Source organism: Hippocampus zosterae, chromosome 4, assembly GCF_025434085.1.
Source record: "Hippocampus zosterae strain Florida chromosome 4, ASM2543408v3, whole genome shotgun sequence".
In the NCBI taxonomy this organism is placed as follows: domain Eukaryota; kingdom Metazoa; phylum Chordata; class Actinopteri; order Syngnathiformes; family Syngnathidae; genus Hippocampus; species Hippocampus zosterae.
This window is the reverse complement of record NC_067454.1, coordinates 20753147-20780754: the sequence shown is the minus strand read 5'-3', so window position 1 is coordinate 20780754 and position 27608 is coordinate 20753147. Positions and strand designations below refer to the sequence as shown.

The 27608-nt window shown below is 40.1% G+C and overlaps 2 protein-coding genes across 3 annotated transcripts in view; one reads left to right on the top strand and one right to left on the bottom strand.

Moving 5' to 3' along the window:
- Positions 1-21932, top strand: part of kcnq1.1 (potassium voltage-gated channel, KQT-like subfamily, member 1.1) — a 173572-nt gene extending 151640 nt beyond the window's left edge. For both annotated transcript variants that reach the window (XM_052063150.1, XM_052063149.1), the window contains exons 2-16: positions 747-837; positions 2651-2777; positions 3175-3253; positions 5010-5106; positions 8342-8458; positions 8765-8875; positions 9357-9452; positions 9578-9694; positions 11943-12066; positions 15434-15560; positions 18003-18078; positions 18958-19052; positions 19184-19230; positions 19322-19383; positions 20434-21932. In XM_052063150.1, the coding sequence (XP_051919110.1) occupies positions 793-837; positions 2651-2777; positions 3175-3253; positions 5010-5106; positions 8342-8458; positions 8765-8875; positions 9357-9452; positions 9578-9694; positions 11943-12066; positions 15434-15560; positions 18003-18078; positions 18958-19052; positions 19184-19230; positions 19322-19383; positions 20434-20628 (1515 nt within the window). In that variant the 5' untranslated portion in view covers positions 747-792 and the 3' untranslated portion in view covers positions 20629-21932. The remainder of the gene's footprint in view (positions 1-746; positions 838-2650; positions 2778-3174; positions 3254-5009; positions 5107-8341; positions 8459-8764; positions 8876-9356; positions 9453-9577; positions 9695-11942; positions 12067-15433; positions 15561-18002; positions 18079-18957; positions 19053-19183; positions 19231-19321; positions 19384-20433) is intronic.
- Positions 21933-24939: 3007 nt separating this feature from the next.
- cdkn1ca (cyclin-dependent kinase inhibitor 1Ca) lies at positions 24940-26147 on the bottom strand (the record flags this gene model as incomplete). Its single annotated transcript, XM_052064088.1, has 2 exons — positions 24940-25398; positions 25544-26147. Coding segments are annotated over 2 exons (699 nt in total), but the record flags the coding sequence as incomplete, so codon positions are not given.
- Between the last annotated feature and the right edge of the window lie 1461 nt (positions 26148-27608).

Sequence of the window (27608 nt, the reverse complement as noted above, 5' to 3'; positions counted from 1 at the left end):
AATTTTTAGGCATAACTGAGGCGTTGAGTGGTCCGGTGTGGTGGCCTCAGTGTTGCATCTGAGCTATTCTCCAAATCTGATTGGAGCGGTTCGGGGCCAAGTTTGCACTTGGAATTAAAATCAGCACCTCCAAATCTGAGACCATGGTGCTCTGTCGGAAAAGTGTGGAATGTCCTCTCAGGGATGAGATCTTGCTCCATTTAGCGCAGTTTAAGTCTCTTGGGATCGTGTTCACAAGTGAGGGCAGGATGAAGCAGGCGGATTAAGCAGCATCTACTATGATGTGGACACAGTAATTCTCTTGTCGTGGTCAAGGAGGAGCCGATCGGAAAGGTGAAGCTCTTGATTTACCGGTCAGTCTATGTTCCTAATCTCACCTATCGTCACCAGCTGTGGGTTGTGACCAAAAGAACGAGATCCCGGATCGAAGTGTCCAAAATGAGTTTCCTCCACAAGGTCTCCAGGCTCTCCCTTTGAGATAAGATGATAAGCTCGGCCATCTGGGACTAGTCAAGCCGCTGTTCCTCCATGTCGATAGGGTCCAGTTGAGGTTGCACAGGCATCTGGTTAGGATGCCCTGTCGACCTTCCCTGGTGAGATGATCTGGGCATATTGCACCATCAGGAGCCCCAGGGAATGACCCAGGGTATGCTGGAGAGTCTCTCTGCCAGCCTGGGAACACCTTTAATAACCAGTTTAATAGTAACTATTAAACTGTTTTTCCTCTTTGTATCCCTTTTTTTCAGGTTCCTCGTGGTAATTGCTTGCCTGATTCTCAGCATTCTGTCAACCATGCCCATCTATGACCTCTTTTCCTTCTCGGTTCTCTTCTGGGTGGTAAGTGTTTATCTTGATTGTCAAATTGAGACTCTCCTAGTGAATCAAATGGGAGTGATTCAACACTTCAACCGCAAGGAAGTTGTTCATATGAATAATACAATGTTAATGTGAAGTTTCAAACCACAAGTCAAACTGTGTCTGTATCAATTTTCTTTGGAGTCCCATGTACGATATGAGCTGCACAACAATATTTGAGCGAGAAGCACAGATTCCAATCCTGGTCAATGTTTCATGAAGCAGTTGTGTAAGGTAATGCATATTGATTTTATTAAAAAATATTCGAGAAGCGGACCATCTAACCACCTCACCCGCAAAACTGTACTTCTATTTCCATTGCCCACAGTCTGCAGCCATTTCTCTCTCTCTCTCTGCTGGAGCCTGATATGATCTCACGCTTATCACTTTTGGACTGATTTTATATACTCAGATGCTTGATTAAAATGTTGTTAAAAGTAATTTGGTGTCAGTTCTGGTCTCATTCCTAAATCACCAATCATGTAATTAATTACATTTAGATAAAGGAACAGTCTCACAGATTTATTTATTTTTTTAAATTTCTGACAGACAAATTGCATCAACCGCAATCTGTTCATCAAAACAGGTGGAGATTGTATTTGTTTATGTATTAATAAGAGGACACAAACGAATTCAAGCAATAGATTAAGCTGTTGATGTACATTTGCACCATCACCTGTGGTCACAAAAGCTGTCTGTCATGTCCAAAAGAATAAGATCCCACATACAAGTGGCCAGAATGAGTTTCCTCCGCTGGGTGTCTGGGCTCTTCCTTAGAGATAAGTTGAGGAACTCCGTCATCCGGGATGGGCTCAGAGTAGAGCCACTGCTCCTCTGAATTGGGAGGAGCCAGATGAGGTGGCTTGGGTATCTGATCAGGATGCCTCCGGGATGCCTCCCCGGTGAGGTTTTCTTTGCACGTCCCATCAAGAGGAGGCACCGTGAAAGACCCAGAATATGCTGCAGACACTATTGACTCTCAGATGGCCGGGAAACACCTTGAAAATTTCCTCTAAAGAGGTAGATAAAGTGACTTCGGAGAGAGAAGCCCGTGACCCAGCACTGGATAAGAGGAATTAAATGGATGCTGAAATGCAAAGTACTTGAACACAGCTGGAGTCTTATTCCTAAATGTGAACACACTTATGTCAAAGCAACTTTCTTTGGTTTTCTTCTTGAAACACCTTGCTTAGAGAAGGTCCCTCTTTCAATAAAATATCCCCTGCTAAAAAAAACACAAAAAGTTCATATTTTGATTACGCCTTCTAAGTTCAACCCGGCCTGAGCATAACAACACTTAAATATTGCCATCTTATGAGTAATAGAGCTTGAGTTTATATAACGCTTCGCAACAATGCCAAAAAGATGCATGCTATCATCATCATAAGAAAACTGTATGACCTTTGAATGCAAATTACTTTGGTAGAATGGCAGCGTGGGCTGATGAATGAGGGTTGAGAATCGCATCATAAAAGTGGTTACGTTTGAAGCATGAAGTGTGAAAATATAACAAGCATGACAGGAAATGAACTGTCTAGAAACTTCAACATGGCACTCTCAGGGATGCTAAAGTTTCTAAAAGTTGAGCCAAGTGTGGTTAAGTGTTGCTGTATATGAATGAAAAGTAACTCTTGAAATTACAAATACATAACATTATGTGCTTCCGTGGACACGTTTTAAAAGTATTCATTCACCCATACACGGGCATTTAATACAGAGAGCTCTAAATGACAATGAGTCCGATCATGTTGTCCATGTTGCCGTTCAACATTGCCTGTCCTTTCTCTCTTCCCAGGAGATTTCCCTTGTGGTCTTTTTAGGTTTGGAATATATTTTCCGGCTTTGGTCAGCAGGTTGTCGCAGTATGTATGTTGGCTTCTGTGGACGACTGCGATTTGCAAGGAAGCCAATAATTATCATCGGTATGAACTCGCACACACAAACGAACACGCAGACTCAAACGGCAAATAAATATGCCACAACGAAACCAAGCAAATACTAATTCAGTGCAATTAATATATTTCCTCTCTCAAAAGCCAGTTGTGACTGCATTAGTCATTAATTGTATTACGGTAATCAACATGTAAACAAATGATGTAATTTAATGCCTGTATGTGGTCTTTGATTTCCTGTTTGTTTTATTGTTTTTAAATGGTTTCTTAATTTTCCATACAACGTTAAATTGTTCAAAACCGTATTTTTCGTCCAATCAGGCCAAATGCCGACTGTTTTTATACTACAGTACACATTTTTTTTGTACATTTGTACACCAATGGCGCCTTTTTTTTTCAAGCCGTTCATTCTCGATTCTCTGCACAGATCTCATTGTTGTGGTTTCCTCAATCATCGTGTTAGCGGTTGGCTCCAAAGGACAGGTGTTTGCAACATCTGCTGCGAGGTAAGACTGCATACAAACTCAAATTGCAAGAGGGGGGAAAAATAGGACACGCGTTTTTGACCCAACTGTATATTTGGAGCTGTTTTTATCATTTGGAAACTTTGAAGTTTTTCCAATTATTGGAATTTGATTTGATTGAAATTGTCCGAGAGCAGGGCTTGGGAACTCAAGTTCCTCGAGAGCCATTTCCTGACTGTTTTGGAGCTTTCTGTACTTCAAAACACCTGATTCAAATGATCAGCAAGCTGTGGAGAAACCTGAATCGATCATGATCAATTGAATCAGGTGTGTTGGAGTAAGGAGAGATCTAAAACATGTCTCTGTAGGAACCGGAGTTCCCTACCCCTGTCCTCGACAGTGGCACTGCGGCCACCTCTTTCTGTTGTAAACAGAGACAGCATTTTTTTTTTTTATTCTCAATGTAGCGCTGTATTTTACATTAAAAGTAACTTTGTTCGATTACAATTATTATTATTTTTGTTACATTTGGTAGTCATTCACAGTACTGCCTCAACATACAACACATTTTACATTTTATTTGTATTTTTAACACTAATCTTCACGAAGGAAGGTTTCATGAACAAGAAAGACAGTCTTTCTTGAGTTAAATACGTACTTGTTTTATCAATTTAAAAAAAAGATAATGTCATCTCTCTTGATATCACATGCACACTACTTGTTTTTATTAAAAAATTGTCTTTCAAAACTGTGTGTGTGTGTGTGTGTGTGTGTGCGCGTGTGTGTGTGTGTGTCTGCGTGTGTGCGTGCGTGCGTGCGTGCGTGTGTGTGTGTGTGTGTGTGTGTGTGTGTGTGTGTGTGTGTGTGTGTGTGTGTGTGTGTGTGTAAATGAAATGTAAATAGAACATAGTTTGGGGGCTGGAGCGGAACAAGTGTATTACCGGCATTCATTTCAATGGGAAAACTTAACTCAATTTACAAACGTTTCGAGAGATCATGGAGAGAATTAAGTTTGTCACTTGAGCTACCACTGTAACAAAAGAACGAAAACTCCACCCATGTGCACGGTTAGACCACACTTTGTGACTTGCACTGGGCATGAAAATAGGGCCCAACATTAAATTTTTGAATATCGCTTACCAGCAGCCAGCACCCAAGAGAGTGAAAATTAATACAATATACTCCTGCATACTCGTGGTGCGCCACAAATAAATTTGCATAGCTGTAGATTTTTTCATTATTTTCTTTTTTTTAATATATATTTTGGGGGTTTTCAGTTATTCGCCCGCCTGTTTTTTGTTGTTGTTGTTGTTGTTTGAAGAATTTTTTGGGGTACTTTTTTTTCTTGCAATGCATTTTAATGGTTTCAATTGTAGATTTTCACTATTCGTGGGCCAACCCGGACACTACACCAGTGAATAACGGGATCCACTGTATTTACTTCAACAGTATTTTAATCAATATTTCTGTTTTAATACCGAACAGTATTATGTGCTGAAACAAATTATCCTGTTTGACAAAATAAATACATAAAATCTGCTATGTAGCAGGGCTGTGTTTGTAGAATCATGTTATAGCAGGGAAATCTGTACTGCACATCGTATGTGCGTGTCATCCAGTCTTGTATCAAGAACCTGAAAGTGAAACTTGAGTTTGAGTAAAAGTATCATTGCAGAAAGTTGAATAGTTGAAGAATCTTGCTTGGGTAAAAAAAAATCTGAAATTTACGGTATCAAAAGTAAGTCTTCAGAGCAAACTGTTGTCACCTTTTAAACATGCCATTACGTGCTCATTCCAGGGGGATCCGTTTCCTGCAAATACTCCGTCTGCTCCATGTAGACCGCCAGGGAGGAACGTGGTATCTCCTGGGGTCTGTTGTCCATGCCCATCGCCAGGTATTTCATCCTTTTCCGAGTCCAAAACTCTCAGGGCCTTCTGATTTTCTTCCCTCTGAGTTTTAATCAGCGGAGAGAGGTGACTATGATTATCTGCTCTTACCACTGCTCTTACATTCACTTTTCCATGTCCATTTCTTTCTGCTGAGCGTGGAGCCCCAAATATGACAAAATTTTCTCTCCACCAAGGCTAGCCACTGACATAAGTTGGAAGAAAAGAAAGTATCCTGCCATTGCCACATGATTCCTTATTCTGGCTCGTGCTCGACACAACAATGACAACCATAATGCGTTTACCATTATATTTACTGTACTCACAGTAAATCCACCATGAAAGGCACACATTTACAAATACGTAAAGTAAATATGACTGTACAATTGTGTAGAGTTTTTTTTTTTCCTTTTTCAGGATTGTCAAACTAGCCCTCTGTGCGCCAATAATTATTCACATGCATGAATACATAAAATGTATTAGACTCACGGCGGCACAGTCGACAACTAGTAGCACATCAGCCTCATAGTGCAGAGGTCAAGGGTTTGAATCTGGGCTCCAGTCTTCCTTGTGTGGAGTTGGCATGTCCTCCCCGTGCCAACGTGGGTTTCCTTCGGGTATGCTGGTTACCTCCCACTTACGAAAAACATGCATAGCAGGTTCATTGAAGACTCTAAATTGTCCTTAGGTGTGAATGTGAGTGTGAATGTATGTTTGTCTCTGTGTGCCCTGTGATTGGCTGTCAACCGGTTTGGGTGGGGGCCCCCGTCTACTGCCCGAAGACGACTGGGATAGGCTCCAGCACCCCCTACACTCCGACCCTTGTGAGGATGAAGCGGATCGGAAAATGGATGGATGAATGGAAGATATAAGTAAAATAAAAATACTGTCAGGTTACCTTCCTCAAAGTGTCGAACATATTGTCATTACCTACTGTACATAGAGACAGAATTGTGGAGATGTTACTTACAGTGTGTCACAGAAAAATCTGAGGGTGCATCTAATGTTGCAACCATCCATTGTAAGTAATAAATCACGTGCAAGTATTAAAGCACTTCTTGCACGTGATTTGAGCCATGCAGCACATTGAGACATTAATTTGACTATTTAAGGCCACTTTTAGCCTCGGGTAAAAATTAGGTGCTGCATAGTCAGACTGACCTATATGTTAATGCAGAGCCATCATGCAAATTACATTGTTATAAAAGAGTGAGTGGCAAAATGTCAGACTAGACATGACTAAGCTGTACGCATTTTGTGCCATTCCCATAATGTCACGCTCTTCTAGGAGAGTTATTATTTGGTTTAGTATCACACAGTTGCAATTCTCCATCACACAATAGGTACTGGAAGTCCCATTGCATTTTATTATTTGGACATGCTGCATGGTATCCTCAATATGTGTTTCTTACAGAGGCTTTGTTTTCGCAGTGACGGCTACTCGAGAACCCGTCTGTGGTAACATATGTGTGTTTCAAATTCTAATTCAGTTCAGTTTCATTTACTCTAATTACACTCCCATCTTAATTGTATAACTTAATTTAAATACACACTAAATAGCATTGTCATGCAGCTGGTTTGTCAACACACTTTGCACCGCTGCTCTTCACTGGCTCAGGAGCAGATGGGCACTGCCTCTTTAATGTGGTTGCCAGTTCGACTAAACTTCTGGTAATGAACTTCTTCCATTTTTGCTCACGTCCACTGAAAAGGCCATTAAGTGTGAATTAAGCGATTATTTTTGGAAGAAATTGCCAAAATTGTCACAAATAGTGTTCTGTTGTCTACCAAATGTCATCAAAGCACTAGATTAGAGTGTGTTGTAGTTATCTTGTATTGTTAGAAAAAAATATACCTGATGAACATCAAAGCTACTTCACTGGGTGCCAGCTTCCTTTCTTTGACAATGAATAAGTCAATGCCCCACACATCTGTTAAATACTTAATAGCACACTGCTGTGTATTATGTGTTGCGTAATGCACTCCACATCACTGAAACATCCTTCCTCCTCTCATGTTGATAAAATATTGTGCAGCGTTTGAGCAAACAAAGTGTTTCATACCCAGACTTGTGTGTTGTCTTGAAAGGCAGTGAAAACGACATTTTTAAAAATTAGATTAATAATTCAGGGGTCACTCCTTAAGACGTTCTATAACTCGGTGGTGGCCTCGGCCATCCATTATGGCATTGTCTGCTGGTCAGGCAGCATCTCAGCCCGGGACAGAAAGAGACTGGAGCGACTGGTCAGGAAGGCCAGTTCTGTCCTGGGTTGCTCCCTTGACACTCTGGAGGAGGTGGGCAACAGAAGGATGCTAACTAAGCTAAAAGCTATGATGGCCAGTCCCTCCCACCCCCTCCAGCCCGCCCTGACAGCACTTGGTAGCTCCTTCAGCCAGAGACTGTTACACCCGCGCTGCAAGAAGGAGAGCTACCGACGCTCGTTCCTACCGACTGCTGTCAGGCTGATGAATAAAAAATAACAATCATAATAATAATAATAATTAAATTATGTGAAGGAAGATTGTAAATAGTACTGCGATTTATCCATTTGTGTTCATATTGCATTTAATTGAAAGATGTTTGTTGTTGTTGTTTTTTTTTCTCTTTCTTTCTTTCTTCTTTCTACATACATTCTTGCTGCTGGAGGCTGTAAATTTCCCCAGTGTGGGACGAATAAAGGATATCTTATTATTATCTTATTAAACAAACAATATAACAACTGTACACTTATTTATACAGAGCAAAGAAGATAGCACCGAAGAGAGTATTGTTGTGGGTTTTTTTTTTTCTCGAAATAATCCTTGCTTTTTATGTGAATCTCTGAATAATCTCGCGCGAATTTACGTCTCTGAGCTCATCCGCCCCTACACACCTGCCCGGCGGCTCAGGTCTGTGGACCAGACATTATTAGAAGTACCAAGAACTAAACTGAGGCTCAGAGGGGATCAAGCCTTTTCTGTTGCTGGTCCCTCTCTCTGGAATGACATCCCACTGAACATTCGGCAAGCCTCCTCGCTGCCCATCTTCAAAACCCTCCTCAAAACTCACTTGTATTCTTTGGCATTCGACTCAGCATGACTTAGATTTGTTCTTGGTTTTCTACCGCCTTTATTACCGATTTGTCTTACTGTTTATTGTGCATGTTAAATTGCTCCATGTACAGCACTATGTATGCAGCGATGGCTGTTTGAAAGTGCTCTATAAATACTGTTGACTTGACTTGACTTGAATGTGTATTTCAGGAGTTAATCACGACACTGTATATTGGCTTTCTGTGCCTCATCTTCGCCTCATATTTGATCTACCTGGCAGAAAAAGAAATACTTGGTACATACGCTGATGCCCTGTGGTGGGGAGTGGTAAGAATATTTTGAGGTCGTTATGTCATGATCATGTCGAGTCATTGTAGTGTTAATATAATATAGGATTTGGAGTTCAGCTAATATTTTATTTTTCTCAAATTGTGCATTATAGTTTCTCAAATTGTGCAAAAGGCATGCTGGAGAACATTTGTGCTAAGGTTTTAAAATAGCTTTAAATTTTTGAAATGTATATTCTTAATAATTTTCATATTTGCTTAGTTGGCAGAACTAAACTGAGACATAAACTGTTTAATATGGAAAGTTTAATTATCAGTTTGTAAAAGTGTTATGTGTTTGTACAAGGTAACAGTGACAACAGTTGGCTATGGAGACGTCATACCTCAGACGTGGCTTGGGAAGATCATTGCATCTTGTTTTTCTGTCTTTGCCATATGCTTCTTCGCACTGCCTGCAGTAAGTGGAAGCAGACAATGTAACACTTCGCTCAAATAATATAATCACGAGTGCCTTTGGTTGTCTGTCAATTGCTATTTATTGTTTTATTTATGTTTATATTTATACATTTATGTCTTTGTTTTTTTTATGCAATTCAGTTTCTCTGCCCTTATTTTTTTAGCTGTGTGTGTTTTCATTGCACTACATGGTTGCACTGTGGCTGAGAGAAAATAAATATCATCTGTGCTGTTTGCGGTACATAGAGCATATTTGACAATAAAGCTGACTTGACTGAAATGCACCCTCAGTAGGTACAGGGTTCATTCTGTCTTTGAAAAATGCTTGTATCAAAGTAAATTGTAAATTATCGTGAGCAACTTTTGTAATGATCAAATTATTTATTGAACACACATTTTTGGCCGTGACTGAACTATTTTGGGTAAAGCAGCAGCCCACCGGTGTATTGTTGGGCCTTAACGAGCTTTGATTTTCTTCACAGGGAATATTAGGCTCAGGCTTTGCACTCGAGGTGCAGCAGAAGCAAAGACGGAAACATTTTAACAGACAAATCCCTGCTGCTGCTCATGTCATCCAGGTAGTCATCCGTAAAATACAAAGCTAGTGTAATTTGTTGTAACATGGTATGATCGTGAATCTTCCTTGCACAACTTGTACTATACATTAAATGTGTTCCACGTTTCTCACGTTTGTCCTCCACAGACATCATGGAGATGCTTTGCAATGGAAAACTGCAATTCGGCCACGTATAAGATGTTTTTGAGGAAGAGATCTAACGCTCTTAACTCTTCACTGTCGACCCCAATGCCGAAGAAATTGGTTGGTGCATCTATTCTATATATTCTCCTATAAAGTGGGTTCACATTTCTACCTGGCCTAAAAGATGTGAACAGATTAGTTTAGACTAGGGATGCTCCGATGGATCTTCCCCCGATTGATCTGCCATTTTTATGGAAAAGTACGTAATCACAGATCAAAGTCTTTTATGGTTGATCGATCACCATACATACACCAGACAATTGTTCAATATTTATTCCAACTGCAAACAATTAATAACAATGTCATACTTAACTGGAGAGAAAATGCCACCATAACTTTGTTTGTGAAAAACATGAGTCAATTAGTAATACACCACGTAGTTGTTTAAAGCTTCACTTTGACCCGCAATGCTCAACGCCATGCAGAGTCAAATGAGGAATTGCTCTGTTGTTTACACAATGTGAGCATTAAACACAAACACACATATATGACAAGGATTAACGTCCTCATAACTTCATTATTGAAATGTAATTCACCACACAATGCGTTCTGCATGCTCAAAATGAATTCATTCATCAATCCATCCATTTTCTTTTCCAGTTATCCTCACTGGGGTCGGTGGTGTCTGCTACAAAAAGACCCAAAAATATGTTATGTATTGATAACACAAGTTTTGGCATTGACAAAGAGTCATGAATGATGATGATGAATGATACCCTTTGTTAGGCTTTGTGGAAACACAGCACAGGACCCACACACAGACACAATGAACTCTGAATGCTTTATTGCCAAGAAGTGGGACACGTCTAGGTGGCAGGAACTGAAAGGGAGTCAAAAGGACCAAGTCACGACACCGTGGCCAAACAATGCATCCTATCACCATTGAGATTTGAGCAAGCTACGGTTGATTTTTAATCCAAATACTTTGCCTTTGTCTTCGCTGGGATAATGGGAACATCGTCACCAGCAGCGGTCTAGTATCTGGCTTCGCTCCGCTCAGCATTTGAAAACTTTCAATTGTTGTTTTACAAATTATGAAATTTGTTACCCTTGTCTTCGGTAGTCTAAGGTTATCACCGTTGTGAATCACAATGGCTAAGGCTCACTGTCTGGACTTGTACCAGACATTCAAGTTTGGGCGTTGTAGTATTCTCAACAGTCAGTCTTGTAGTTTTTGTATTTATTCACATATTTACTGTGTTGCAGAGTGCTATGACATGCCATGTCATGTCTGATTTCTTCTCCTTCAAGTCACATATGTTTTTACGTGGGTGCCTCCCAGTGCTCAGTGAAACATCCATTTCACTCACTCCCTGAGCATTTGTTGCTTTTCTTACGGCCACATTGGCAGTGCTCAGGAAACAATCAGCCATCTCTCCATTAAGTCGTTCAGGAATGAGGGAAGGGAAGAGATCTGCACTCTACAGTTGTCAGTCAAAGCGAAGAAGGAAGCTCTAGATTTACTGCTCAATCTGTTTCAACCCTGTGGTCATGAGCTCTGGGTCTTTATCGAAAGAACAAGATGGCAGACACACACGGCTGAAATTAGTTTTCTCCGCAAGGTGTCCACATTCTGCCTCAGAGATAAGCTGTGAAGCTCCACTCAACCAGGAGGGGCCCAGAGTAGAGCCGCTGCTCCTCCGCATTAAGAGGAGCCAAATGAGGTGGCTCGGGCATCTTGTTAGGATGCCTCTTGGTATGTTGCGGGCACATTGCACTGCGAGGAGGACCCAGTAATGATCATGAACATGCAGGAGAAACCGCACCAAGTGGGAGGGAAGTATGGGCTTCCTTGCTTAAGCGGCTGCTCTCATGACCTGAGTCCAAATAAACAGAAGACGATGGATGGATGGGTGGCTGGATGAGTGGGTCGTGGATGAGGTTCAAAGTAGTTTACTGTTTATATATTTTAAAATGGAATCGTGTGTGGAAAATCACACACAAAACTGCTCCCAATCGCAGTTCCCACAAATGCATTTAATTTAAATTTCTGTGTGACTACAGTTTGAAATAATTCATCAAGGTGTGATCTTTATCAAAACATGCCATCCATCCTTCCATTTTTCATAGTCCATGTCCACATTAGCATCGCGGGTGAGCTTGAATTCATTTAGTAAAAAAAAAAAAAAAAAATTGGCATGTTTTGTGTGTTATTTGAACATTTAAAACAATGAAATGAACTATAGAATTCAATCGCATGTCCACCACATTGAAGTGTGTCACCTGGGGTTGTGCATGCACACGTTGAATACTTTGCTATTTGCTTCAGTCATTTTGTTAGCCTAAGATCTTTGTGTTTCATTAACAGGAGAAGTGTAACGAGGACACTTCTTCAAATCGTCTCACAGTTCCAAGCATGGTCTCTGTCTCTGCTTATGACAGTGACAGGAACAACTTTTTGAGTTCTGACGTTTGCAACGCTATGGGCACCGGTAAGACCATCTACTTTTTTGAATGTTTCTAGTTTAGTGTCAACAAACAACAGTTTTTAATGATGAGTCGTCCATCTGAAGAACATATCCATTGGGGTGAAACCTGAACATTTAGTGCGAAAGTAAAGATGAATTTTTGGTTTGAGATGTTTCTGATATCCGGGGATGAGACACATCCTTAACGTTATACATTTATGAGCATGTTGTAGTATTAAATCAGGATCGGGTTGCACAGCTGAACCTATAAAACTCTACTCAGGATGTACTGTAATGAAGCAGCAATCATGAAGAAGTGGTGATAAGCAGAAACCTGGATTACATTGAGTGTCAGCTGAGCGAGTGAATTGTGCACTCTGAACGCAACAATCGTCTCTGCTTTTGTTCCTGAGGACAAAAATCATTATTTTCTCAATCTTGCACTGGTTATCTGCTACTCAGGACTTCTTATTCTTTTTTTATGAGAGCGTTTTATGATTACTGGTAGATGAAGAAATAATGTGTTTCAATACCCAGGCAGCAAGAGAGTAAATCGATAACAAGAAAATCATTAAAACTAATTTTGTCATTCCTACACGATTGACCTTCCTTTAAAAGAGCACTCATAAGCCTGTAGCTTAGTCAAACCTTAATTCCCTCAAAATGAATTCATCCATGAATCCATCCATTTTATTTTCCAGTTATCCTCACTGGGGTCACTGGTGAGCTGGAGACTATCATAGCTGACTTTGGCAGGGTCCGTTCTGAACTAGTTATACTGAAATAATCATATTTAGAGCTTCAATGAAACCAGCGTACATGTTTTTGCAATATATAGCCGGAGAAAACCAATTCAAGCTTGCAGAGAACAAATTGCACAGAGGAAGGCTGAAGATGAATTAGACCCTCCAATGCCATAACTGTGGAGCGGATCAGATCGGGCTTTTCACCCTTATTTCTTTATGTCATGTCGAATGTTTTCATTTATGTGTGCATCTTTCATACATCCTGAAATGCTGTGCATAAAAAATGACAATCAATGCCTCAATCCACGATTGGATGCTGTTTCAAAGAGGAAAAGACATACAATATCAGAAGGGGATAATACATTCTGAATAGTCTCTGATCTCTCTGAGTACAATACATACAACACAAAGCTGGAAAGCCTTTATTGCTCAACAAGTCCAAGCTTACCGTTTGCCACCAGTACACATAATACAGCACAGCGGCTCATTGTGTTGTAGAACCAGCTATTGCCATACACTGGCCGTGTATAAGAACAGTGCTCGTGCACTTGCGGCGACACAGTGAAGGAGTGGTTTGCACATCCACCTCACAGGTCTGAGGTTGAGGATTAAATCCGGGCTGTGTGGAGCTTACATGTGCTTTCCATGCTTGTGTGGGTTTTCTGCGGGTACTCTGGCTTCCTCCTACATTCCAAAAAGCATGCATATTAGGGTCACTAGAGACTAAATCACCAGTAGGTGTCAATGTGGGTGTGAATGATTGTTTATTTTTATGTGGCCTGCGATTAGTTGGCAACAATCTAGGATTTACCCCACCTCTTGCCCCAAGGGACCCGCAACCCTAGTGTGGATAAGCAGAAAAGACAATCCATTGAATCTGGCACTTGCTGGTAAAATTAAAAGTGCACCGCTGCGGACAGTAGAAAATTTATGGCAGTTATGTGCCTCACTCAAAAAGTGTGGCAATGCACCACAACACTATTACTTTTGTCTTTGCTTTTGATTTATAATTTAAACAAATGAAAAAGATACTGTATCTATTATATTCAAGAGCCCACTATGTGACATGGATGAGATTATTTGTACATGACAAAAATCTTCGCTGCTATAGAAACCAATTGAATTGTGGTATTAATGGGTATTTTATATATCTTTACACGGTAAGATCCCCCAGTAAGAAGTTCCCTTTTTAACTGATGGATGTGATAACTAACAAACTGTTCAAAAACATCACTGAAAATGGGGTTGAAACAAAGCACATTTTGTGTGTGTGTGTGTGTGGGGGGGGCATCTTTCATCATTTTGTGGCTTGCTCCTTGTTGTTGCTCCTTCCTTGGCTTCTGTCATTTTGGATGATTCATTTCTTTTTCTCCTTCATATTTGTCTCCAAGCTTTAGTTTACTTTGTGTCCACATCCTGCACGTGTCCCCACTTCACTTCTCGTCACTTTTATTGTTAACGATCACTTTGTCACCACGATTACCACATTTCAGGACAGAACTGTTGCTGCATGTTCCTTAAACACATTCTTGTCACATTCAAATTGTTGCCACCATAATTTGATCAAGTATTAATTATTGTTTTTATTTTTTCAAGATTTGAAACTGAAATAGAAAGAAGGAATATGTTGTACTGCTTTAGGATTTGTCTTTTCTTTACATTTTCAAATGCTATTTGATGTCACTTAGACACAGAACTTGTCGCACCATTCTTAGTTCAGTCATGCCTTCATCTGATGTATTTTTTATTTATTATTTTTTTCACACACATCCCACACATGCTTGCACAAACATCCATTTCACTCTCTCCCTGAGCATTTGTTGGGTTTCTTACGGCCACATTGGCAGTGCTTAGGAAACAAACAGCCATCTCTCCATCAACCAGTATCCCAATATGTATATATTATTTTGTGGGTTTAGTGGCAAGTAGGTATCAAACCTGTGACCCACACTACACAAGACAAAGCCTTCAGGCAGGTGGTAAATGAATTTATTGACTGGGATTCTAGTTCTTAGTTTCAGTATTCACATCAAAAGCGAAATAAAAATCCCACAAAGGCTCCCTGCAATCGTTTTTGCAGCTGTATTATTTCTTTTACAGCAAAGGTAATAGGGGCTTCTTCTTTTTCCAGTTTAAAATTGCCACTCGGTTGTGCTGCAGGCAGAGTAGTTGCAGTATTAACTCAATCTTGTCTCCTTGAAAAGACATCCGCTGTCCAAATTATAGTAGAGAACACACAGCCCAGATGAAAGGAACCTGCTAATGGGTTACTTGCTCAAATTCCATGGAAACAGATTCGACAATTACAGACGACAGCACTATTTTCAGCCTTACAACATAAAACAATTATTAAGCACTATTATTATAATCGTCACCGACACAGAGTTCTTTTTTTGTGACAATTCTTATTTGCCAATGCAATTAGAATAATACACTTCTCAAAGAACAACTTTGATGTTCGTCATCATCTTATTTAATTTAAAAAAAAAAGGAACAAAAAGAGCTGTCTAATAGAATTCTCTGTAAACCATTCCCATTCCTAAATGTTGAAAATGTTCACATATCACACATCAGACACTGAAGGCCTAACATGAATATTCTGATGCTAGATAAGCTATTGATCAGAATATTATGAATATTTCTAGAGAGGAGCAGTGGCCTTCTGGATGTTAACCCTCCCTCTGACCTTAAGAGGAACTGCAGTTTTGAAGACAACCTTGAGCAGGAGTCGGAGCGAGACATTGCACTGACTGCAGCTACTTCCATATCACAGTGAGTTTAGTCTTAGTCACGCTGCGGAAACAAGTGTTTTCAAGGCCTGCATTAGCTCTTCTATAAGGACATAAGCTACAGACTAGAGGGTCATGGTTTGAGCTCCAATCCAGACAAATATTTTAAGATTGCAATTTGTTGTTCGAGAGATGCTCGTCTGATATGTCGATACACTTGTGTCTCTGTGTTAAGTCTACCTAATACTTTATTACATATACCGTATATCATATGTACCTGGGGATGAAATAGTGAAAAATGCAGACTCTTTTACCAAAATGCATGTGAGAGTTGTGCGTAGCTTTCTATGTGCGGGTCAGTGAATAGGAGGGAGGGAGTCTCTCAAATTGGCCATACTGATTGCCTCCTTAAAGGAATGCAAACACCGCTAGGGAAGTTAGCTAGCTGTGAACATGGCAAAGCACAGATCCAGATCCACATTCTACGATATTATTATTTGTGTGTTCTGGCTTTAGATCTACATTGCTTTGTATTAAATTCATAACATGTTTCAGCTATCTCTTATAATAAGAATTTTTAACCTGACATGCACGATAAATAAATAAATAAATAAAATGGGTGCAGCGCAACAAAATGGCTACCTCAATTTAAATGAATAAAACTCAAAATATTTGGACTAAAAAGCAAGAATGTGTTCATTTCACCGCACTCAATTCAATTCATTTGGACTGACCCACTCAGTGTGAGTCAATGTCTCTGAGTTGCCATCGAGTGGTAGCTCGACACAGTGCCAATACTGGCCCAGAGCCTGTGTGGGCCACCATGATGTTGGAATGTACCGGGAAAGTATTTGGTGTTTAAAATTAACCTGTATGATGTAGTCATCCTAAGAGCACTGCTGTGAAATAACTGCCTATTAGGGAAAGTGGCACTTTTGTGAGGTGGCTGAAGCACTTGAACAATGAGAGCCTGAGTTTAATCAGAAGGGAAAAAATGTTAAGTAACTGCACTATAATGTAGAGTTTACACTCATTGAAATAAATGAGGTCTACAGTTTTGACCCTTGGGACTTCCTTTCTAAATCGTAGAGTAATGATATCGAGCTGGAATTGCTTGCAGCAGTGTTGCTGGGAAATATCATTGCTGTGCTGACTCCAATTTAATGAAACTATCCATCCATCATTTTTCTGTGCTGATCTAAATGCAGTAACTAGCACCTGTCAGAGAGTGCCACCTAAAACTGAACGCTAAATTGAGACAATTTCGACAACATTTGATGACAGAGTACCAATGTGTACCCGTTTCTCTACCAAGGCTTATCAAACCACTGGACGACCCACTCTACCTACTGAGCCACAGCCGCCTGCCCATATCATAATCTGGCTTTAAGAATGTGTGTAGGACTTTTATAGAATTATAAAAAAGATTGGTGAGACATGTTCATCGTAAAGCTAGACGATCGGATCATTGGATAGTTTTCATTCCTTGGCTTAAGCCTATAAAGATTATTCTTGCCCAAAGAAAAAGACAGATATAAGCGTGGTTACGGCCTATTTATTCAACTCCTACTAACACACATTCACTGAATGTGCAAATGTCTCGCTGTTCCCTAAATTGGATTAGGATTTGTTCATGATAGATAGCTCATGATAGATAGCTCAATTGATAGATAGCTCAATTCTTTACAAATAATAATTAAATATATACTTTATATGTTTCCAATTCAGTCGTCAACATCAGTATTTTTAAATAATACAACTATACAAAGCACAGCATTCATGATTTAATCCTATTTCGACTTTGGCCGTTGACTGCATTTCCAGAGGAAGCCCCATTATAAAATACACAATGCTCTTCCTTCTACTTATCCATTCATTTGTCTTTCTAGCGTAATGAGTCCTGCTGGTGGAAAGCAATAGTTCATCATAATAACTCTTGCTGAAATGTGCTACAATCTCCTTGGGACTTCTTTTTGAGGATATCGCAAAGCAGCCAAATTCCCAAACATGTTGCCTCTGTGCTTGCAGCTGCTAAATCTGAAGTGTTTCTTTTTACCTTGTGTTGTAGTTTGTTTGTTATTTTTTTCACCAGGATTTTTTGTTAGACATATCTTGCTTTATTACTCACCATAATTATGTAAAACTTTATCAACAACACCATTCAAAATGCTTCTGAGGAGGATTCTGGTGTTTCCTGTTTGAGCACCTTATATTTGAATTCCAATCATTGTCGTAGTTATATATGCCACATTTAATTACATGCAGCTGAAACATTGCTCCACTTTACACCAACCCATTTTTTAACATTAGAAATACAGCCATTCCTAAAGGGTGGTGATCTGTATGGCTTGTTTCTGCCCTATATTTTGTGAATTATAGCATACTTTTATGTTTTTATTCATTAATTATATGTGGCTGACTGATTTCTTTCCTTTTCAACATTCACACTTTCATCACATGATTTTCATTTGAAAATTTTTAACAGACTAACCGAGTCCCATCGACGGGCTATCCGTGTGATCCAGAAAATGCGCTATTTTGTGGCGAAGAGCAAGTTCCAGGTGAGTGCATCATTTTGTGCTATGAGAAACATCTGTTTAAATAGGAGGGGGAAATTGTTGTTGTTTTTTTTCATTGTTGTTTATTGAACAAAAGGATTCAAGATGGCACTTTAAGAGAGGTAGGGTATTCATTTGATATACAGTATACATACGGTATACAATTGAGTGTTATAACAGATTGATCAGAGTGAAAGAGAAAAGCAATGTTGTTCAATGAAAGTTTGCTGGAAAAAAAATGTAAAAACAAAAGCCACAATTGTCGCTTTGGCAGTAGAGTCGCATTTCTGTCATTGCCAAGTATGGTAGTTGATCCAGTCCTCCTGTTCAGCTCCACAACTCTTTAATAAACCGGCCTTGCATCAAAAATTCCTTGTCATCATAAAATTCAAGCGGATTGAGCCTGTTGATCAATTTTCTTCAAGAAACTCAATTTGTTTTGCTCTCTACACCTAAAAAATGCAACCATTGTTAAAATTAAACCATCCCAACTGTCAGTTTAAAATTAATACTTGATCACGGTTTAAAATGGAGTTTAACGCACCCGAATTCAAACTTAATCCATGATTTAATATTGATTTAAAGTTAAACCTTGTTGGTGCAATCAGGCCTGAGGGGTGTATTAAATATTTGAATTACATGAAACGTTCATTTGTTGATGTAAAAGTGCATTACATGCACAGTGTAATGGAGTGTGATTCTATACAAAAAAAGAATAACTGAAAAACACTTTCGGTTTTGTCATAATAATGATGAATGATATCTGAATATTGTACACAGAATTACAAATGACAGTATTTTAATTCAATCTGTGTTGTGCAAATATATAATTGAAAGAAGTGAGCTCAAATATAGCACTGTAAGTCTTCTTTCTCCTCATAGCAAGCTCGTAAACCATATGAAGTCCGAGATGTGATTGAGCAATACAACCATGGTCATCTCAACCTAATGGTGCGGATCAAGGAACTCCAGAGAAGGTAAATGTGTCACTTTCACAACCTTTGTACAGAGAAATGCATGATGATCTCACCAACAGAGGTCACAAGGAATATGTTTGATGAGAAATTGTTGAACGTGTCATTACTTTTCACGTACTGTATGTCTCCAGACTCGACCAGTCATTAGGCAAGATAACTTCATTTCAGACAGGAACTGGTAATTCATTACTTAACCGTTCTATTTAATATCTGAATTTTTGGAGCAGGAACAACTGTACTCCTTTTCTTTAACTGCTGTTCCTGTTTAGATCGGGCCAAAGACAAGGGAAGCAACTCTATTGGATCCCGACTCAGCAGGATGGAGGACAAGGTAGAGTTTATTTATATAATTTGGGGCATCATTTTAAGTTCTTTGACTTTCAACCAAGTGATTTTTTTTCTTCAGCCCCCCTCCCCCACACACACAAAGAGGGTTCTTGACGTAAAAATTCCTCAAAATGAACTCAAGTTAGGACAAAATGAAATTAGTTTCTGTTGCCTTTTCACAATGTAAGAATTGAACATCATCAAAGATGATCGGTTACGACTCAGATCACGGTTGCACTGGGGCCTATGCAGGTTGACTTTTGGGGTGAAAGACCGAGTCCTCCAAAAAACTGAAGGGGACACAACCAACCACTCACACTCATATCCACATTTACAGGGTTCGTAAGGGTCCTTAAAGTTAATAAAAATCCATTAAAAAAAGAAATAAAAGTGATGGTTGGTCCGCATCGCATGGCCGGCCGCTCCCCACCCTGCCCATCCCTCCCGTCAGGCGCCCCCCCACCCCCACCACCACCGCTAGTGCCCCAACGTTCGCCCGCGGAGTCTAGCCAACTATATTCCTGGCTGGGCCGCGGCCGGCGTTGGGGACCACCCAGCCGCCGGGTACCCAACTGTCGGGGAAAGTGGGGTTCAATGTCTCATATCGGTAGGAAAATGAAAATTTGACCTACAGTATGTCAAATAAAGGGTTAGCTGATTGCCCCTAAAATTAAAACATTTCCATTCCTTTGGCAGCAATGATTTGAACACCAGCTCAGTGATATGTGGCTTTCTGTTCAGCCTGCATATTGCTGAGCGGGCATTAAATCCACCGTGAATCCCCTGCTGAATGGGAAAAAAGTCCTTGGTTAAATTAGCCCTCAAAGTCCTTAAAAGGTCCATAAATAAAAAGCAAGTAGAAGAGTGGGAACCCTGATTTACAGCCAGGGCAATTTAGAGTCTTTAAAACATCCAAGCGCACAATAAACTCCACGCAGTTCTAACCACATGCTCATTGTTAGCATGGTTCTGGCTATACTGGAGCCTTTAAATTTCAGTGTAAAACTGTTACGTGTCCTAACCATTATTTATACATTGCCGTCGCTTTTTATAGATCTCACATATGGATCTGATGCTGAACCGCATTGCACAATCTCTCAGTATTCTGCCAGACCAGAGGGATGCCATTGGTGGCGAACGTGAGGGAAGACCGAAGCCACCGCCTGGCCACAGCAGCAGCGTCAATCACAGTCATGATGGTCTCCTAAGCTATGAGCAGCTGTCTACCAAGTTGGACAACAGCAACTGATCGGTCCATCTATCTATCCAGCAATTTCCTCTTTTGTAACTCATCTATCAAATATTATTTCACCTATCCTCAGATACCATGTAGATATGTATCCGCAGTATCTTATCATCATTGGAATGGCATCAGGGCAAGGTGGGAGAACACGTATCTTTCTCATCTTATTTGACCTCAGCTCTGCTTTTGACACCATAAATGAGTCCATCTTTCTCACCTGTCTTGAGTCCTCCTTTAATATCACTAGCACTGCTCTCTCCTGGTTAAACACAGCTCTGCCATTCCCGCATCTACCCATATCCGTAATCATGGCGTCATCTTTGATCAGTCACTCTCATTTGAAACGCTCATCACCAAAACTGCCTTTTTTCACCCCCAAAACATTGCCCGTATTCACCCCTCTCTATTACCCCCTCAGCTGCTGAAATACTGATTCACGCCTTTATCACCCCACGACTCCACGACTGCAATAGCATCCTTTATGGCTTGCCCACCAAAATTCTCAACAGACATCAAAACATCCAAAACTCTGCTGCCCATCTCCTCACCCACTCCCCATCCAAAAACGAATCCAGTTTAAAATTCTTCTCATCACCTTGAAGGCCCTTCACAACCTTGCCCCCCTCCGACCTCACTGATCTCCTTCACTACCACACTCCTACCTCTAATCTTAGATCTGCCCACCTCCTCACACCCTCCCATCCAAACCAAGCACTGGACCTGGGGAGACAGAACCTTCTCAAACCTGTAATCCACAATAATTCATTCAATATAATATTTTTTTGTCTGTTTTTACACACTGTTCCATGTTTGCAGTTTTTAATATGAGGATTGTCTTAATTTTCCTGTTCTTTTTAATTATTGTCTTTTACTCTGTAATGTGCCTTTGAGTATTTTTTAAAGTGTTATACAAATAAAATGTATTATTATTATTATTATTATTATTATTATTATTATTATTATTATTATTATTATTATTAACACGAAGCAGTTAGCGCCTTGAGCTTCAGGCTATAATGACATTGTCACATAATGACTTTTCTGTCCTCCTTGCCTTTGATGTTTTTGCAGCAAAAGAACAATATTGTGCAAAATAATTGCTCTGCTCCAAACAAACGCTTTTTTTTTCTTTGAGGGAGTTCAAGCCATGGGGGTACCATTAGGTGTGGTAAAACGAAGCCTAAAAATAATAAGCTGCAACAGCACTAGTGTTGTCTGATCTGAAATGTTAATACAGCTTTTTTTTTGTCTGCGTTTCGTGTTTCCATTTAAATGGTCATTAAATATATTTTTGTCCGTCTGTGTTTTAAGATTTTGACTCTTTCCTGTTTCTCAGGCACTACCAGATATCATGGTAGATTTTATCCAAGGCTCTGAAGCATTAATGGCAAGCTTGCTTTTGGGTTTATCCAGTCTCTCTCGTCTCTGCGGCGTGTAAGATGACAAAGGTGACAAAAAGTGGTGCCGGTCCTGTTGCCTAGCAGCATTCACAGCTTCAGTTGTGCATGGGCAGCTGGGGCATTTCACGTTGCATAAAAATTGATAACTTGATCACTCGCTTTTTTTGCTGATTATTGCATTTGTCGTATGTCACCTGTTTTTTGGTTTTGGCACGTGTGATGTATGATGTAGCTGATAACTAACTTGACAGATGCTCCGGTCTGACAGGGTTCCGTCACCTGCACAATATTCCCACCACAGTTGTGCTCCTTTATCAAGTTTACGGTGTTTGCAGGCGTCACATGTGACACAACTCTCTGAAATCAAATGAGTAGTTATGGCCTCTGTTTAGCCATCACTCAATCATGTATTCCCATTCAACATGATTAGTAGCATTCGAGTGTTTCCTTCTCTATCATACATCACTCTTGTTGGCAGCCGAGATTCTTTTGTCGCCGCGAGGTTGTAGTAGTGGGCCCGAGTGACCATCTGCCTCTGTTGTCCGAAACAATGGGCTACACTCACTTCAAGTGTGCTGAGCATGGCTGGACTTGGTACCGTCTAGAGATGAATGGGGATGGCAAACTTAGTAATTGCTGCCATTTGGAATATTTCAAACAGGAAATCCCTCATCGGTACAGCAATCATAAAAAAATATTCCAATAATAGTTTGACTGATGACTGTCAACAACAAAAATATATCTATATGTATTTTAAAACATGTATTATGATAATGCTCCTATTTGCATCATAACTTTGCATTTCAACTTTTCACTTGTTTCATCCGTTGAATTGCTTCAAACTTTTCAGGATAAATGTTTACACAACAAAACATCACATCTTGGTTTAGCAACTCCCAACAAATTCACCAAATTTCCATAGAACTGTCGAGGAAGGCTTTGTACGGCGGTGACCAACTGCACGGTTTGCAGAGTGCCGTACATATTTAAGAGGATCTAACTAAGGAGATGAGCGAGAGGGTGTGAACCTTCGGGACCCGTTTGATACTTACTAACTTGGCATAAAATATTGTACATTTAAACTTTGTGAATCCAGTGAGTTAATGTTACTGAATATTTTTCATTATTAAAAATGAAATGGCTACACAGTAAATGTAATATTTGATTTCTTTCGTACTTGAACATGACTAAGAATCATCTACCCCTGAGACAGAGACATATAAGTCAACATGAAGCAAAAAAGGAGAGTAAATATTCAAATAGTTGTGTGGACATGTCGGTGTCCGATTTAGGCTTTGAATGTGAAAGGTACCAAGTGGAAAGAGCAAAGTTGAGGAAAGAGCTGGGGGTGGGGGGCAAAAAGCTGATTTGCAGGTGAAATAGATGGCACACTCTGCTTTGTGGTTATTGTCCTGCTTTCTGGCCAGATGGTCTTTGGATTCTCCACAGCCAAAAACCCAACCACGGTGGAGTGTGCTCGTAATGGGTCTTAGCCTTTGCAGGGGGCTAATTTGATTCAAATGATTCTTCTAATGTTTCTGAATAAAATGTATTTTATTATCATTTTTTAATATTGCAAATACTATAAATGTCCTTTCGATTACTGTACTGCCAAGATTTCTTTTTCTGTATCGCACTATTTGTTTTTGCCATTAAATCAGCAAAAGGATGAAAAATTACAATGAATTTTAACCTCGATGCCTCCGGGATCGTTTTTGAACATACCTATGTTTCCATGGTTTTCATAGCAATGTTTTGAACAGATGGTGCCATAAAAAAACAACAAAAAAATAACAGGTGCATTGCTGTGAAGCTTTTCAGTGAAATGTAAACCTGAAATGAGGCTGATGAAGGTCAACTTAGAATAATGAGTCAACATATTGACTCTATGTTGAATGTGTGTGATTACAAAAACCTGGAAAAGAAAAATGCACGCTCAAGACTGTTATATTGCACCTCTGAGGACACACACGATCAAACAGGCCTGTGGTGTCATAATTGGTGGAAACCCGTAAAATGGAAGAGAGTGATGAACATCACCTTAATCCTCAGAAAGCCAAGAGGATGATTTGTTTACACTAGTTACTGAGTAAGTACAGTCTGCCACAGGAGCTGTTGATCCAGCGTGACATGAATGAATCCTCGAGTCATCTCTGGTTCTCACAATCTTTCCGCCACAGGAAGGAAGATGTAAAGGACGGTGGAAGCAAATATTGCCTGGACCAGACCTCTCTGACGGACCTTACACTCCTCAAAGAACCAACCATTTAACCTTGACCCCAACCATTTGTCCCTTTTCAACTTCTTTCCACTGCCAGAGATTTCTCCACCACCCTCTGAATCATTCAGTCTCACTTTGGTATATCACTACATTTTAAGCACCCTTTTTTTTCTACAGGTGGAAAATAAACATGTTTTATAAGAATCTGTATAGTTTCTCCCTGCCCTCGCTCAAAGGAAAACAGCATCAAACGATTGATATTGGGGGCATTCAGGTTCACTTCTTTACATCTTAATACAGGTATAGCGGCTTGTCACTGGTGAAGTGCACTTGGCTGATACTTTTTGTACCCTTGAAAAGGGTGTGTACTGCATTTGTACTCTCAAATTATGTACGTATTCAGGATACAATGGAACATTTAGAGACAACTTTATATTGTAACCGTGTAATTGACATCAAGCAACTATGGAAATGTTACAATTAGTTACTGTGGGTTCCACTAATTGACCTTGTGGGACAGAACGTACGAGGCAAAGGTTGTTCACTAATATTCTAACCAAGTGCATATTCTGTGAGATAAAGGACAACGTTATGTTGGAAACAAAGTTCTTTGTGTTTATAAATACTATTAGTTGATGGAAATTTCAACCTAACTTGTGTTTTATTTAGTGTCAACAATCAAATCAAATTAAACAACCAACTGCTGACAGTTATTCATTTTTGTTCTTCATCGTTTAAAACTTACAACTTCAGCAAACATTTACAACCTCACATGCTTTACATCTCAGTAAGCAACAGAATACGACAAGTATAGTATTTTCTTCTACTTAAAATGTTAACGCAAACTATGTCAAAGAACGAACAAACTAGAACAATGTTCCCATACCAGATGAAGAATGTTCACATTAAAAAAAGAACATAAATAAAATAAATTATAGAAAACACAAGATCAACAAGAAAATACAGTTATAACATCAACATTGAATGAATCAGCTACAGATTGGCGACTTGCTCAGTGGAAACGGTGACACCATCGTAGCTTTTCACCACAAGTGTGATCTCATCTCATTGCTTTGAACATAGCTGCTTCAGTGTAACTTGCGAAACTTTTGGTGCGTTTGCCTTCTGTAGACCTTTTCCTCTGAACCAAAAAGCCTGCAAGGAAATAAACGGACGGGTTATTTCACAGCAAACGGTTTTTTTTCTCGATGTTTGAGAGCTACGCATTCAGACTTCAAAGGCGACTTGTGTCCGTTGGCAACCCGCTGTAGACGCAACAAATCTGGGCAACGTTTCCTACCTGTGATTTGGGCATTCTCTTTGGCCTTGGGGGGCATCCTTTTCCTCCGAACAGGCGTCGCTTCGGCGGCACACTGGTTGGAGAAGCTCGGACAGTTTTCCTGGTCGCTCCTGTCCTCGTCCTCAGCTGCCAAGACGGGAGAAGTGTACTTCTGCTGGGGAGACTCGTGGTAAAGAGCGACGGTGCAGTCTGCGTGGCTTTTCTCCCACTCAAACCTGCCTGGCAAAGGAGTCTCGGTCTTAAAGTTAAAGTTCCAGCGGCGGAGGTCTTCCTGATATATTTCAAGGAACTTGAGTTTCATTTCTTGGTGGAGCTGTTCGTGATCCACCGGGCCAAACAGACACCTGCGCGCGTTGCCGTTCATGTTTCCAATGTTGTTGTTAAGTTTAGCACGTCCAGCATTCAGTAGTAATCTTCCTTTGGTCTTCGGCCATGTATTCCTGGACTGCACTGGAGGAGGTTGAGTACTTGAGTAGTTTACTGCAGGATGTTGCACAAAGAGCCCTATTTTACACGGAAAACTAAGTTGCAGATTGGCTGCAGAGCATAGATCAAAGAGCCAATGGGCGGGCTTTGCATAATTAATTACGCTAAATATAACAAAAAGGCACCATTTTTTAATTTACAAGCAACATTTTACAAATATCCTCCCAGATTGATGCATTTCCTATTAAAATCCTTATTTTACTCTATCAAATTAATTATCATGAACAAAAACAATAAGGGTGGTGTTGGCCTCATGGTGCAGAGGTGCAAGGTTTGATGCCAGGCCCCGCCCTTCATCTGTGGTGTTTGCATGTTCTCCCCGTGCCTGTGTGGGTTTTCTCCAGATGTAATTTTGAGCACAAATAGGTGTGTGTCTAAGTGTACGCTGTGATTGGCTGGCAACCAGTTTGGGTGTACCGCTCCTACTGCCTGAAGACAACTGGGATGGACTCCAGCAGAAAAGGAATGGCTTGCGTTGATGGCTCGCTTACCACTGGTCTACACAGTCAACATAAATCGACAGGGTGTCATCATAGCAAACCCACATAAGCCATGAGGCAGCAATTCCTAGAAAAGTCAGTATTTTATGTTGTGCTTTCTTTCAAACCTTTGGTGCAGTCTTTTTTCAGGCATGCATTTTTTTTAATTCACAAAAATAATTCATTCATTGTGTTGCCAATGTGTGGTGGTTCATCTGCCGGTCTTCAATGTGGCACTATGTGTGTTCGACTCACACTTAGTTGTGGTGCAAATACTAGTTTGAATGTTGGTTTCTAGATGTTTCCTGTAATTGACTGCCAATAAATCCAGCGTATGATTCAGCCAATGTCAGTTGGGATATGCGAGGGCCTGAATTGGATAAGAGGAAGAGAAAATGTAGGGGTTGATAGTTTATAAACTTTGTTTGGAAAAATCAGCTTGCCAATCTTCCTGCTTCGAATGTCCCTCGTCCCATGGTGTTGCTCGGCCTTCTTTTGGAATACTGCGAGGGTTGCAGAAAAGACTTCAACACAAATTCATTTTGATGCTCTTTGAGTTGACATGTGTTGTGAAATAATGCATGAAGACACTAAGAACTTGTAATGCACTGTTTAAATATGAGAGAAATATTTTACTGCTCAAATGTAGCCAATTTCTGCAAAGCACAGGTGCTAAACACCCCGGATGGTTAACAACCATGAGCATACTGTGAAAACACAACTCAAGTAATTAACAGTGAATATCATAAATAGAACATCTACGAGCTGCATAGTAAAGAGCAGATAGGCCACGTTAGTCAGCACATTTAAATAACCAATAAAGGGTATGCTTTTCACTTTCTAAACACAAAAATGGAGCCAGCCAAACCACAAATAGGCAATAACGGAAGATGGCTGCAATAGACAGCGGGTGAAAGCATGTGTTAGGAGGCAACATCATGAAAATGTTGATATAGCCTCGGTCTCTAGTCTTAATTTTCATTGGTTGAGCAATATGCAAATGAGTGGTGGTGTTGGTTTTGTCGCTGTGATGGATCCATGCCACTTCCTGATGGCCAAAGTGTCTCACTCAAGTAAACTTCTACGCCTTCTCGGGTGTG